This window comes from Nematostella vectensis, chromosome 8 (genome assembly GCF_932526225.1).
Source record: "Nematostella vectensis chromosome 8, jaNemVect1.1, whole genome shotgun sequence".
Taxonomy (NCBI): Eukaryota; Metazoa; Cnidaria; class Anthozoa; order Actiniaria; family Edwardsiidae; genus Nematostella; species Nematostella vectensis.
This window is the reverse complement of record NC_064041.1, coordinates 10143365-10158074: the sequence shown is the minus strand read 5'-3', so window position 1 is coordinate 10158074 and position 14710 is coordinate 10143365. Positions and strand designations below refer to the sequence as shown.

At 42.8% G+C, this 14710-nt stretch overlaps 1 protein-coding gene across 1 annotated transcript in view; it reads right to left on the bottom strand.

The window, feature by feature from the left end:
* Nucleotides 1-71: 71 nt before the first annotated feature.
* The window catches only part of LOC125570308 (E3 ubiquitin-protein ligase RNF213-like), a 79741-nt gene continuing 65102 nt past the window's right edge, over nucleotides 72-14710 (bottom strand). Inside the window, 22 exon segments of the mRNA XM_048731857.1 lie at nucleotides 72-874; nucleotides 1657-1838; nucleotides 2278-2367; nucleotides 2567-2764; nucleotides 3112-3186; nucleotides 3542-3749; nucleotides 4524-4704; nucleotides 5449-5529; nucleotides 5832-5973; nucleotides 6334-6521; nucleotides 6779-6836; nucleotides 7253-7338; nucleotides 7431-7611; nucleotides 8027-8174; nucleotides 9537-9634; nucleotides 10489-10523; nucleotides 10684-10762; nucleotides 11660-11866; nucleotides 12232-12285; nucleotides 12545-12640; nucleotides 12773-12883; nucleotides 13359-13796. Of these exon segments, the coding sequence (XP_048587814.1) occupies nucleotides 715-874; nucleotides 1657-1838; nucleotides 2278-2367; nucleotides 2567-2764; nucleotides 3112-3186; nucleotides 3542-3749; nucleotides 4524-4704; nucleotides 5449-5529; nucleotides 5832-5973; nucleotides 6334-6521; nucleotides 6779-6836; nucleotides 7253-7338; nucleotides 7431-7611; nucleotides 8027-8174; nucleotides 9537-9634; nucleotides 10489-10523; nucleotides 10684-10762; nucleotides 11660-11866; nucleotides 12232-12285; nucleotides 12545-12640; nucleotides 12773-12883; nucleotides 13359-13796 (3096 nt within the window). The 3' untranslated portion in view covers nucleotides 72-714.

Genomic DNA, 14710 nt, shown 5'->3' with positions numbered 1-14710 from the left:
TGTAATTACTTCAAAGGTTATGTTAGTGTGTACAGTTTTGTAGGAATTTATTAACGTTTTCTTTTCTTATCTTTTTAACGAACATTAATGTATTTCAGGTATTATGATTAAGGTCCTCTGGTGTCTTTGTTGCAAACCAATGCAGAAATTTGTTGTTATTGACATGTAAGACAACAGTAGCACATTTTTAATCTAAAACTATCATACATCTCTACATGCACGAATTGCGCTCCTAATTCGTATACAAATTGTTGGCAATAAACATGGCCCTAAAATAAAACAAACACCAATAGAACACACAGCCCAGAGGCCGTAAACCGCTATTCAACATTGTGGATCCCAAGCAGCATGGTTTAAAAATTATAGGGTGGTTAAGTTTTATAATTGGTGTAATAAGAATTCCAACTTGTTTTTCCAGTCTCTGTCATCCTCCCAACAAACACGAACGACTAAGGATTTCCCAAAATTAAAATCTAGCTGAGGCTATGGACATCAAGTGCTGCGCCCTTGCTTCAGGGTAACCTGCCTACGTTGCCTATGGTTATTGTCCATCAAGTGGAGACCCGCCTGGGTCGCTCATTGTGACTCTCAACCAAGAATCCCATTTCTACGTTATATATGGTTATTGCCAACAAAGTGGTGCCTAGCCTACATTAGTTATGGCCAGTGCTAGCCAAGTGATGCCCTGCCTATGTTTCTCATGGTTACTGTCAATCAAGTGGTGCCCCGCCTACGTCGTTCATGGTTACTGTCACTTAGCCTGACCACAGTTCTCCAGAGGTGAACGATGTGCTTAAGCTGTACGTTCTGAGGAATGTTCTTGATTTCAGGTGTAGATCTGTCCTCAAGGATCCAAGGCATCACATCCTGCAGACTGTATCAAACAAGATTTAAAGTTCGTTTTCAATAGCTCGAGTCTCCAAGAGAATTAGCTCGATGGGTAACGAGTCAATCACTGATGGTAGTTTATTCTCTTTAAAAAACTACCGAATTACTTATACCTGGTCAATATTGTTAAATTAACGCAGCATACCACAAAAGTTGTTGGGTATAACTAGAAAAACTACAGACAAGCTGTAGAAAAACTAGATGGTAGGCGCGGTGTAGACAAGCTATAAATCGACAAAATGTTAAAAAAAAGTATGTTTTTACGCCTCTGTGAAACAGAGTATGTTGCGTCAGGCCTTCGTCAATTAACTCAGCAACTACTCTGTTTCACAGGGGCGTACAACACACTTTTTCAACCTTTTGTTGATTTATATCGCATAAAAGCTCTTAGGGCCCCGCGGCATATTTTTTGCCTCAAAGAAGGTTTTATAGAGAGAGAGAGGGGGAGGGAGTGTATTGAAATATTGTGGCTCTAGAGGGGGATTATTGATGAGAGGGAAGCTGAATAGGACTTTTACGGTCAGACCAGTCTATTCCCAGGCCTTTTGACCGGTTTTTTTCTGATTAGTTAGATGTGTGACGTCACAGAAAGCCATCTCATCATGTCTGGGTTGTCGATTGTAGTCCCATTTTGCCTCACGGCCAACCACATCAATCCTGCACAAAACGCCTGGGACTAGGCTTATATAAAAGATATGACGGTATAATATAACAAAACAGGTTGAAAAGTGAAAGTGCAGTAAAGTTAGCCTTGTTACGAATATTGACCTTGATTCGTGATTGAACTTGTCTGATTGGTCGAGCCGTAAGATGATGATCTCTAGCAGTGTAGTGAGCAGAGAGTAGATGTTGGCTTCGTCCAGTTTTCTGAGCTCTTCATTCAGCCGCAATTCGTCAGTATCGCTCCTTAGTTTGTCCTTGAACTTATTCGGAAGATGTTCAAACGGGTCCTAAACGGTAAAGAAGACCAATAAAAAGTATTTTGATTTTTGAAAACTTCAGATTAAATGCGTGTAGACAAGTGAAACGGGTCCTGCATAGAATAACAAACAAGCCAAAGAGGATTTGCCGTACGACGTTACGATTACGACAATAAACATGTCAAACATGATTTGATACTTACGACAAGACGTTACGTTTACGACAACAAACAGGTCAAACAGGATTTGGCACTTATGACACGAGTTTACGATTACGACATTAAACATGTCAAACAGGATTTGGCACTCACGACACGACTTTACGATTACGAAATGAAACAGGTCAAACAGGTTTTGATAAAATAGCTAACAGGGTCATTAGAATGACTAACAGGTCAAACAAGTCCACACCAGTAGAACAAAGATCAACAAAAAAGTCAAACAGGTTCTGACCAGTCATGCGTCGTACCTGTCCACTGGCCATCAGGTGCTTGGCACGCTCGATATTCAAAAGAAACCACAGGGAAACCACATGTTGAAGCTGGCAAACTTCTTCTGCCTACAATTTTAACATGTTGATGAATAAGATAAATTGCCGGGCTACTGTTCTTTATGAGCAAAAAAACGAGTAAAACAGATACAAACATTGTAGGTATTTTTAATTCAAACGATGTTTGAAAGTTTAATGTTAATAAATATTAGGATCGGCAATTTGGCATTTGAAGAGTTTTAAAAACAGGCTTCTTTAACATCGTTACCTTTCGGTTACGAAGTCCTAAATCACTGGGCATGCTTAGGACATCTCTCATGAATCCGCTGACCGGCATATCTGGTTTCCCACCTCCTGAGCCCAGGAATGTGATAGCGATGGTGAGGGACGTCAGTGCTTCCGTGAGGTCCTGGAGCGAGCGATAGGAACTCGCGATCTGGTGCTGAATGGCTAGCGACAACGACTCCTGAAGAAAGGAGGGAAGAAAGAGGAAGGTTTGTTTTGTTGGACAAATGACCTAAACCCTGTCATACCGCTACCCTAACCTTATCCCTTCCCTACCCTAACCTTACCAAACCAACTTACCTTTTCCCCATCCTAACCTTACCCATTCCCTACCCTAACCTTACCCTTTTCCTACCCTACCCTAACCTTACCCTTTCCCCATCCTAACCTTACCCTTTCCCTACCCTACCCTAACCTTTCCCTAACCTTACCCTTTCCCTAACCTACCCTAACCTTATCCTTTCCCTACCATTACCTTACCCTTTCCCTACCCTACCCTAACCTTACCCTTTCCCTACCCTACCTTACCTGGGGTATTTTGTCGCGTAGTGACGTAAGCACTGAGTCTGCGCTGACGGTCGACATTTGGATGTAGCGATCCTCCTACCACGCATAATAGAATTACCACCACATAGCCACCATGCAATACGAGAAAAAGATAACTATAATTTAACACCATATAAGGGCATGTTGGCGAGAAAAAACGTTTCGGACTTTTCATGCGATATCTTTTACTAAAATGTTTTTTTTTTCAAATAAATATTATTTTGACTCATAACACGTTAACCACTTAAATAAACTCCAACTTGACTAAAACGGACAATAAACTGAGCGCTGTGGCAATGTTGACAACATTCTTACCCGTCCCATTACGAATCACAAAGTCATAAAAATAAATAGTACATATTTTACTGGGCAATTTTAGAGCTCACTCGAGCAGGGCCTGCCATCCCCTCACCTTGAAGTCAATGAGCGCCCTCCCACGTATAAACCTGTCAATCACTTGTCTTTCCATGCCAACCCAGTCGTACGTTACATGGGCTCCCTGTGCAACTTCGAACGAGTAGCGGCATTGCCCGAGCACCAGTGGCAAAAGGTCCCGGTCAGGGTTATAGGACACTAAGTGAGCCTCTCTCACTTTGGCCAGCGGTACGTGGGGCACATCGCTACAAAAGGAATTCCACGTCATTATTACAAACGAAGATAACCCTATCTTCGGAATAACAGCCTTTGTGTCTTGTCTCTGCGCTTATAACAAAGTTTCTAAGCAGTAAATGAGAAAGGAAAGAAAAAAGATGGAGAGAAAGGAGAAAGGAAAAAATCGAGTGTCTGATCTTGTGTAGTTAGTAAATACTGCCACTGGTCACTACCAGATGGTTTATTGTATATTGTTTATTCTTTTTATTAAATCCTTTCTATTCAGGTGAGTGTAGTGGAGCTTGAAGCGACGGGACATCCGGTTTAGAGTCCTTTTCCGAGAAGACTGGAAACACAGGAGAACTCACTTATGACACAATTCGAATGAAGGCATGAACTCGGGAGAATCCCAAATCAGAGTGTCAGGATTCGAACCTGGGCCACAGCGGTAAGAGGCCGACGCGCTAATACACAAGGCCCAAAAATCATACCAGAAGCGGATCCTCACAGCCTTGTTTTTGTAAAAAAATTCCCGATCATAATTTGCTGTTGTATGATTTGTGTGTTGCCTCGTTAAGGGTCGTAGCATTTTACTGTATGGAAGCGAAATTCCCCTTTTTAAACATGATTGTTAAATGTATGCAATATGTGTTTTTTAAATTTGTATCATAGTTTGAGTGGGAAACCTGAACTGGAAAAAAAACTAGTCGTTTTTCTTTAAGAAAAGAAAAATTCTGTTTAGTTAAAGTAAAAGTAATAAGGTTTTCTCGTAAACGCGTGGATAGCAAAGACGTTACTTGTACCTGCTGTGGATGTCCGCTGACCGATTGTACAGCTGCAGTAGCTCGTTGTGAGTATGCACCAGGAATCTGACTAGCACTAGTGAGCAGGTCCCCGGGCCACTATTGAACGGGAGGAATAGGGCGACCGGGCAGTCGTCTCCAACATCAGTCTCCAACAGTCGCCTCTCGGCTTCGGATGCGCCTGCGGGAAGAGGTCAGCAGTTGGGAACTTAAATACGTTGGTCCTTCATATATTGTTCACTATAGTAATGGTTGGGGTTAGGATTAGTAAAACCTACATTCTCACTTGCACTGCATCCATATTATAAGCAACAACAACGGCGAAGGCATTTAGTGTTTAGTGCTCAATTTGTATTTAGTTTCGATAAAATAAATCATGTCAATAGTCCGTAATAGGCAAAGATGAGCCTAGGGCGGGCTATTTCGAACAATGATAGTCTACAGCGCGAATACCTCCTACAACTCCAAAAAAACTTGTTAAAGCTTGTTTTGTTTCCCTGCTAGCAAAAGTCTCTCAAGCACCAGGAATGAGAGAGGCTTTTTGCCGGCCTGTGACAAGTTCCCTATCGAGCACGTAAAAGGCAACGAGTGATATTTTACGCGAAACGTGACAGCGAAGAACCGGTTTTCGTCGTTCACGGTCTTGCTATTCAAAAAACGACAATATCATCCAATCGTACACCACGCACAAATACACAATGAGCGAAAACACACACACACACATAAAACATTGTTTGTGCGTTTTCCTAGGAACAAAAAAACCCCGTATTTGAAAACCGGTTTGGTATCACCCAGAAAAACTGAATGGTGGTAAAATCAAAGAATTCGTTGGGGCCCAACAAAGGTCTCTTCATTTTTGACACTGGAGAGACCTCTCCTAGCAGGAAAGATATTTTTGGGTCGAATGTTTGTCAATCCTCGTTACCTGGTATGTTTTCACTTTCTTTGAAAATCTTCCACGCGTACCGGAAACTTGGGACAAGCTTGCGGTACTCTTTGGCAGTGCCTGATCAAAGGAAGTCAACAGTTAAAGGGGCTACTTTCCAAGTTTTTCGTGGGCTACTTAACAAACCGCCATTACGGGGAATAAAGATCTGCTTATACATTTCAAGAATCACAAAATTTAAACCACTACAGTGGCACAAGGGGGGAAACCATTTCAGTGCTGGCCAATGAAACCCCTTAAAGGATTGTGACTGACGTAAGTCACAAGGGAATTTAGCAGTTGGAAATCGTCGTCGAGAGTTCGCAGAATATCAAAACCCGCAGTAACGGGGTTCCATGGCATGCTACATGTTAACATGTTACCGGGGCGAATTTGCTTGTAGAACTCCTTGAGTTTGAGTTTATCTGTCCGGCCACGGTCCAGTGTCCGGTGAAACCTTTCCATTAACAGCCTTTGTAGCCTCAAGACATCTGGGAGCAGCCGGATTGCACGCAACACACTTTCCTAAAGCAAAAATAACCAAACCAAAGTTTGCATACAATACAATCCCCATTAAAACATAACAAACAAGTGCACACAACACAGTCTGCTACAAAACAACAAGCATAAAGATTGCAGATAACACAAAACCCCATGAAAATATTTAAATCAACACAATCTGCTACAAAAACTAAAGTTTGGATGAAACAATCCCGTACAAAACATTAAACTGGCAGATTGTATGCAACCAACCGAATCAAATCACCAAAACAGAAAAATTGCATGTGACATTGCCCTCCTATAAAAACGAAAAAGAGCAGAAGTACACAAAGAAAAGTCTGTCACTCCCCTACGGCCGTGCAATCAAAAACTATTATCTCTAACCTGCTCCAGGAACGCCTTTAGAACTGGGTACTGGTCTGTTTGCGACTCGTTAAAGGCTCGAGTCACGTGATCTAAACTGACGGGATTCCTGTGGCGCCAAAGGGCGGTGCATCCTGGGTTGATACCCTGGGTGAGATCTTCTGCGCCCGCGTCAAGCTCGTATAGCTGGCGGAGGAGTGGGTCCGAGCCTGCAGCAGTGTTCGTAAAGTACATAGGGTGTCAAACTATCAAGCAGTAAAGTGAAAAGTCTACAATACCAAAACATGTTAAATAAGCATTACTCTCGCACAGTATACAATAACGAAACATGATAATTTTCCTGGCCGTAGATATCTGTAAGTTCTAAAAAGTATATTTACAGACGTGACCCCCCTTTATGAGATACTTGCCTCCCCCCCCTCATTTGAACTCGTAGACCTACCCCCTGTAAAGGACAAATGCATACCGAATCTTGTGTCGTTTGCAATCAACTGCAGGCTTTGTTGAATTGACTCATTAACGTTCTGAAAGAAGAAGCGTCAAGATAATATGCTATGATTATTATTATCAATATTATATTATTATTATTTTGCACCACTCAAATGGACAGTGCTAAATAAACAATAGACTCGATTCCCTTGCATGCATTTGCATTGAATACGGCTCATGGATAATACGATGTTTTAGCTTAGCATTAGGCTTATGGAAAGTACGACGTTTGTTCAACTTACAAAAGCTGATAGATTTATTTGATAATAAGGGAGTGATTTTAGCCTCAAAACAGAAAGGCTGGTTTAACTGCGCGGTACTGAAACTAGTCTTGCGTTTTTCAGCACTGACACTCCAAAGAGGTAACGAAGATGAAAAAATGAGAAAAATGAAGAAGGATACACAAAAAGCGGGTCGAGGAGAATAATTAACAATAAAGAAGAAAGCTCACCACGAGGGTCGGGGCCAGTACAACCTGATTAAACTGCTGTTCCCACTGAGCGCGGGCTTGCTTGGACTTCAGCATTCCATAATTACCTAAAAATAAAACCCTAATGAACACCGACAGCCGATGCGCAGGGGGTCTTTAACGTCACCACAGCAGCATTAACGTATCCATGGTAACACACCTGCATTCATCTGCGCATGTGTAGCGATGTTACGTATCAGCAAATGGACGCTGAGTATTGCATCATCCACGCTACGACCGCTGCTTTGCGTGAGAAGGCGCAAGTCGTTGGCCACGTGATTCCAGAGGAATTGCTGTACCGCGTTTGGTGTGACGTACGGGGTAATCATCTGAGCCACGTGCTGTAAGGAAACATACAGGTTATACACGTGATTTACACGTGCCGATCAGTCGGGACACCCATTTGGTGTTGGCCCGACTTAAAAAGACTTTTGGTGTCGGGACCAATTTTAAACTTCACAGACCGGAGCAGAGGCCCGAGAGGTTTCAGCTGTGTTAATACTCTCTGTAAATCTGCTGGCCAACAATCCTCAATCTGTGCGAGAAGTGATAATGTAAATAGCTGACAGTCGTGGTAGCTTTTTAGTAACATTTTGGATTGCATTGGAAGCCAATAAAAATTGAGGGGATTTATTCAAAAAAGGTTTGAGGTTTTGAGCGCCTCTCCAATACAGAAAAGAATTTTCATCAACCCTGTGTTATACCAACTAGAACAGAGTAAATGTCCATTAGCATTGACCGTCACGTGACCTTTACCTGTGCATTTTGGAATGAGCCAATCAGCATCGAGCCGTGAACCAGAAGGCGGACAAGAGACACCGCGACAGATGACAAGCCTCTCTCTGGTGCGACAGACCGATTCGTTGCTGCGCCGATACAATGACCGGTGTTGGTCCGATCTCCACTGGATTAAAAGTTTCAAATTAAGAATCAAGATTTGTCACTGGCTTATTCTGTTTTTCTAAGATTAAAGGTGATTGAGTGAAATCCAGACATTTTGGTTACCTGCGAGATCTACCAAATCGAAACTGAATATGGCCATTTCTAAGCTCATCTGTGAGTGGTGGAGGGAGTCAGCCATTCGTTGTATTAGTATTTCTATATTATCAATATGTCCTTTGTAAAGTTCGGGGCCTTATGGCTAAGGAGCGTGGGGGTGGGGGTGGGGGTGGGGGTTTTTGAATAGTTGGCAGATGCCCCCATCCTCTTGCTTGCTACGGCCCTGGCATGGCTCGAACTTTTAACACTATACAGACTCCCCTTGCTTGCTACGGCCCTGGCATGGCTCGAACTTTTAACACTATACAGACTCCCCTTGCTTGCTACGGCCCTGGCATGGCTCGAACTTTTAACACTATACAGACTCCCCTTGCTTGCTACGGCCCTGGCATGGCTCGAACTTTTAACACTATACAGACTCCCCTTGCTTGCTACGGCCCTGGCATGGCTCGAACTTTTAACACTATACAGACTCCCATTGCTTGCTACGGCCCTGGCATGGCTCGAACTTTTAACACTATACAGACTCCCCTTGCTTGCTACGGCCCTGGCATGGCTCGAACTTTTAACACTATACAGACTCCCCTTGCTTGCTACGGCCCTGGCATGGCTCGAACTTTTAACACTATACAGACTCCCCTTGCTTGCTACGGCCCTGGCATGGCTCGAACTTTTAACACTATACAGACTCCCCTTGCTTGCTACGGCCCTGGCATGGCTCGAACTTTTAACACTATACAGACTCCCCTTGCTTGCTACGGCCCTGGAATGGCTCGAACTTTTAACACTATACAGACTCCTCTTGCTTGCTACGGCCCTGGCATGGCTCGAACTTTTAACACTATACAGACTCCCATTGCTTGCTACGGCCCTGGCATGGCTCGAACTTTTAACACTATACAGACTCCCCTTGCTTGCTACGGCTCTGGCATGGCTCGAACATTTAACACTATACAGACTCCCCTTGCTTGCTACGGCCCTGGCATGGCTCGAACTTTTAACACTATACAGACTCCCCTTGCTTGCTACGGCCCTGGCATGGCTCGAACTTTTAACACTATACAGACTCTACATGGTTCTACCGTTTAACACGATACATTGTCATTTGGGGTTGGCACAGCAAGTAATTGCTCCTGTTCAAGCAATGGGTTTTTGTCTTCTTGTGCTGAAGATCGGCTACCATTGTTTATGCGTAGGGCGTTTAGTCGTAAAACCTGTACATGTCAGTCCAGGAGACAAAACCTCATTGTAATTCATTTGGACTTACGTTTGAGCCTGCCTGTTTCCTGCTACAAGGTTGTAACCAGTACCCCCAATTGGAGCTCTGCACTCCGTACAATTCAACTGCTGGGTTGGCCTGCCACACTACATGTCCCCAAAAAAATTAGACGTTACTTATCGAAACACAAGTCAGTACAAACGACGCAAATAGCAGGTGCTTATTGGTACTATTTAAAGGTTATATATAAAGTTCTGCAATGCATGAAAGTTCGATATTATCCTGCTTCGGTAGAAATATAATGATCCATTGTACCTTTAGATCGTAATACTGGTATTTAAAGCCCATTTCCGCTTTCATTGGCGAGCGCAGACTGGTGCCAATGTTCGGTATGAAAGCGAGGCTCTGTACATTGGTCTTCAAAATGGCGGGAAATTCTGGAAGTTGCTGGTCTCTCCCTTTTTTAGCTTTTTTTCCACTACTTCAATTTGTTATCGATGCGTAGAAAAAACCTTAAACCATTAACAACTAATGCAAAAATGTTCTAGATCTGTGCGGATATGATTGCTATTTTCACATTTCTTTACAATACACTAGACCATTTTTAAATACAAAGTTTTGTGTCAAAGCATAGGCGGCCATAAAGTGGGTCATTTCTTATTAGTGAATCTTCAAATACTAGGCTTTTTCGATTTTTCGATATGATACCTATGACTGCGCATCCCCCCCCCCCCCCCCACTCAGGCAATGGGTACACGCGCCTAGGCGCGGATGCAATATCCTCGTTTTCGTGCATTATTTCGGTATTAGTCCGCGCCCGGCAGCTAGCGATAGCGCAAATGGGCTATTGACAATTTTGCGATTATCCACTTTCTTAAATAAAAATTTCTGCGATTATCCATTTTCTTAAATAGGTCATTCATTCTAGTCAAAACCATGAGAAAATAACCCTGGTAGTACTGGTAGCAATGGTAGTACAGAAACATCTCTATAGACTTACTTCAGTGATAACATAGGGATGTCCGTTTGGGCATTCTGTCGAATTGAATAAGAAAAAAAGCTCTGATTATATGGAATTAAATAATGGAATTAAATAATTCTTGTTGAAACAACAAAAACAAAAAAAACATCAAACCACGATTTTAAATACATATAACTATTCTCCACCATATTAATAATCATATTAATACATTACCATATAACTGCCCTGTTCCCGAAAATGCGGATCTCACTTCAGGGATGATGTCCTCTGGCATCGTTGGTAAAAATGAACGCTGTTGAATAGGACATTATATGTACTCAGAGGCGAGACCTTTTCAAGTACACGACAAAGAACTTTTTAAACCGCTAAATGTACATACATGAACAAGGACAGTTGTAAAGAGAAAGGTTTTTTTTTATAGCGGGCACTCTTTATTGCGATTGGGTTGCGTGCGAGTATTCACTTACTGCCATTATGTTGGGGTTGCGTACGAGTGTTCACTTACCGCCATTGTGTTGGGGTTGCGTGCGAGTGTTCATTTACCGCCATTACGGTGTGGTCGCGTACGAGTGTTCACTTACCGCCATTGTGTTGGGGTCACGTACGAGTGTTCATTTACCGCCATTGTGTTGAGGTTGCGTGCGAGTGTTCACTTACCGCCATTACGGTGTGGTCGCGTACGAGTGTTCACTTACCGCCATTGTGTTGGGGTCACGTACGAGTGTTCACTTACCGCCATTGTGTTGGGGTTGCGTGCGAGTGTTCACCTACCGCCATTACGGTGGGGTCGCGTACGAGTGTTCACCTACCGCCATTACGGTGTGGTCGCGTACGAGTGTTCACTTACCGCCATTGTGTTGGGGTTGCGTACGAGTGTTCACCTACCGCCATTGTGTTGGGGTTGCGTGCGAGTGTTCATTTACCGCCATTACGGTGGGGTCACGTACGAGTGTTCACTTACCGCCATTGTGTTGGGGTTGCGTGCGAGTGTTCACTTACCGCCATTACGGTGGGGTCGCGTACGAGTGTTCACTTACCGCCATTGTGTTGGGGTTGCGTGCGAGTGTTCATTTACCGCCATTACGGTGGGGTCGCGCACGAGTGTTCACTTACCGCCATTGTGTTGGGGTTGCGTGCGAGTGTTCATTTACCGCCATTACGGTGGGGTTGCGTACGATTGTTCACTTACCGCCATTGCGATGGGGTCGCGTGCTAGGGCGACCAATGGGTGAGCAAGAGTCTGTTTATCATGAGCTGAAAGCACGGCTGCGAGATGTAACACAATCTCTGCAATCGACCTGTCACGCGGAGTACTTCCACTCATAACCATCAGGGAGACGACACTGTGACTTTCTTGCGTGACGTCTGAGACCAGTTCTAGCGCTAAACGGCGAGGCTGCAACATCAAAGAGATCGATAGTGATAACACTCATGTTGATGGCGATCCTGCTATTATTATTATTATTATTATTATTATTATTATTATTATTATTATTATTATTATTATTATTATTATTATTATTATTATTATTATTATTATTATTATTATTATTAATATTATTATTATTATTATTATTATTATTATTATTATTATTATTATTATTATTATTATTATTATTATTATTATTATTATTATTATTATTATTATTATAACTTGATGTGATAACTTAAAATTGATAAAGATAAAGGAAATTGGAAAGTTGTAGACATACGTATGATTATCGTAATAACGATGTCGTCGTTGGTGACAATACTTCTTACCTGTTCCCGGATTTGTCGTGACGCCAAGATAAAATCATTCAGGACTTGCATACTCTTCAAAGATGGAAGCATTAGATTAGCTCAGACTATTGTAGTCATTATTTTGCTATAAACATCCTCGCAGTCAGCAAATCGATGTACTAAAACGTACATCTCGTATATATTTTATTGCGGCACAAATAAGTCGCAGCGACTTTCTACTAACTACCGATGCTTATTTTAAGCATGATGATTATCACATTATGCTTGACAGCAGTATGCTTTTACGCCAACAAATAGTACTTACAAAAAGCAAACAATTTAATGTACTAACATTTGGCGAAATACGTTGCTGGTCAGCGGTAACAGCCTGTAGTAATGCTAGCGACATCATGACTTCGGTAAAAGGGTCACCTTGAGTAACCAGGCCCTGTAGGGAATAGGAAAAAAACCCCAGCTCATTAACCTCGAGCACAAATTGGCCGCCGCATATAACTTATAAGTCTGACTTATTATAGATACAGCAACTTTTAGTGGGAGAGCTAAACCGCTTGCATCGTACCTGCAGGCTCTGAGCGACTTCAGTGACGTCACTAGATACCGCTACACGTGCTATAGCTTCTCGAAGACCCTGGTAGTTGTGTCCATATACCAGAAAGCGGTCTGGTGTAGCCTGAAAAACGGGATATAAAAAAAGGGAGCCTGTGAAGACGGATAGAACTTAACGCAAATCCTGTCATAACGTATATAGAATCACGAAGCGGTGAATATTTAGAGCTTGATAGACCTGTATAACGGGAAAAAACATGAAACATGTATCATTCGAGAAACACAAAGGTTGACAATTTACCGTGTTATTTTCGTATATTGAGAGCTGTCGACATTTATTGTAACAGATTGTAGCAAATACCTAAGCATCACCAAACTTTTTAAACATTTTATAGTGTACACAGACAACGGAAAAAATTCAATCCCGACAACAAAATTCAATTCAGAGTCGATTGCCCTGTCTCGAGAAATATAAGATGCTTTTGACTTACTGGGCTATTTGATTCAATTAAAAGGGGCGGGTATTTAGTCAAATCGGCGGGACCTCGAAAGTGGAGCATTTAGCCACTGCGAAATAAACAATTGTCTCCCACCCTTACCTCACGCGGAGCCGCAGTATCCCGAGGAGGCAGAATCCACCCAAGCCCAACAGTACTCGCTAACTCCTTCAAGGCGTCCACACCAAACCGGTTAGCGAGCTGCTTCAGTAGAAACAGGCGCGGGGTCTGGTATACGCCGTTCATGCAGACCTTCTTGACCTCTTTAAGCAGACCATTTAGGGCGTTCACTACTCCAGCAGTCTCCCACTCTCGCGTCCCACATGTGTGGCGCTGGTGGATGAACTCCGCTGTTTGTGTCAGCGCGAATCGGGTCACCGCAATGGCTTGGAGTGTAGGGACGTTCACATTGGGGTGGCCAGGTGCTGGCTCGCTAAAAGGCTTGACGGGCATCTGACGAAGGGCACGCTCCGTCAAGCAGATCTTGTTCTCAAGAGGGAACTCTGCGGTGCGTCGGACGAAGTCACTGTACCGTGCGTCCTGAGACGAAAAGGCGTTACTCTTGGAGACAAAATGAGCGATTATTGATTCTAGAGGATGCTCTATAGGGAGTTTACTGTAACGATCACCCAAGACACTGGATCACCTGAAAGCAAAGTGCGACTTCTTTCTAAAGGCACTAGTTAGGATTGCGTGACAGCAAAGTGTGGACTATTTACTAAAGGCACTATTTAGGGTAGCGTGACAGAAAAGTGTGACTATTAACCAAAGGCACTATTTAAGGTAGCGTGACAGCAAAGTGTGATTATTTACTAAAGGCACTATTTAGGGTAGCGTGACAGCAAAGTGTGATTATTTACTAAAGGCACTATTTAAGGTAGCGTGACAGCAAAGTGTGGACTATTTACTAAAGGCACTATTTAGGGTAGCGTGACAGCAAAGTGTGGACTATTTACTAAAGGCACTATTTAGGGTAGCGTGACAGCAAAGTGTGGACTATTTACTAAAGGCACTATTTAGGGTAGCGTGACAGCAAAGTGTGATTATTTACTAAAGGCACTAAGTAAGGGTAGCGTGACAGCAAAGTGTGGACTATTTACTAAAGGCACTATTTAGGGTAGCGTGACAGCAAAGTATGATTATTTACTAAAAGCACTATTTAGGGTAGCGTGACAGCAAAGTATGATTATTTACTAAAGGCACTATTTAAGGTAGCGTGACAGCAAAGTGTGATTATTTACTAAAGGCACTATTTAAGGTAGCGTGACAGCAAAGTGTGATTATTTACTAAAGGCACTATTTAAGGTAGCGTGACAGCAAAGTGTGGATTATTTACTGAAGGCACTATTTAAGGTAGCGTGACAGCAAAGTGTGATTATTTACTAAAGGCACTATTTAAGGTAGCGTGACAGCAAAGTGTGATTATTTACTAAAGGCACTAAGTAAGGGTAGCG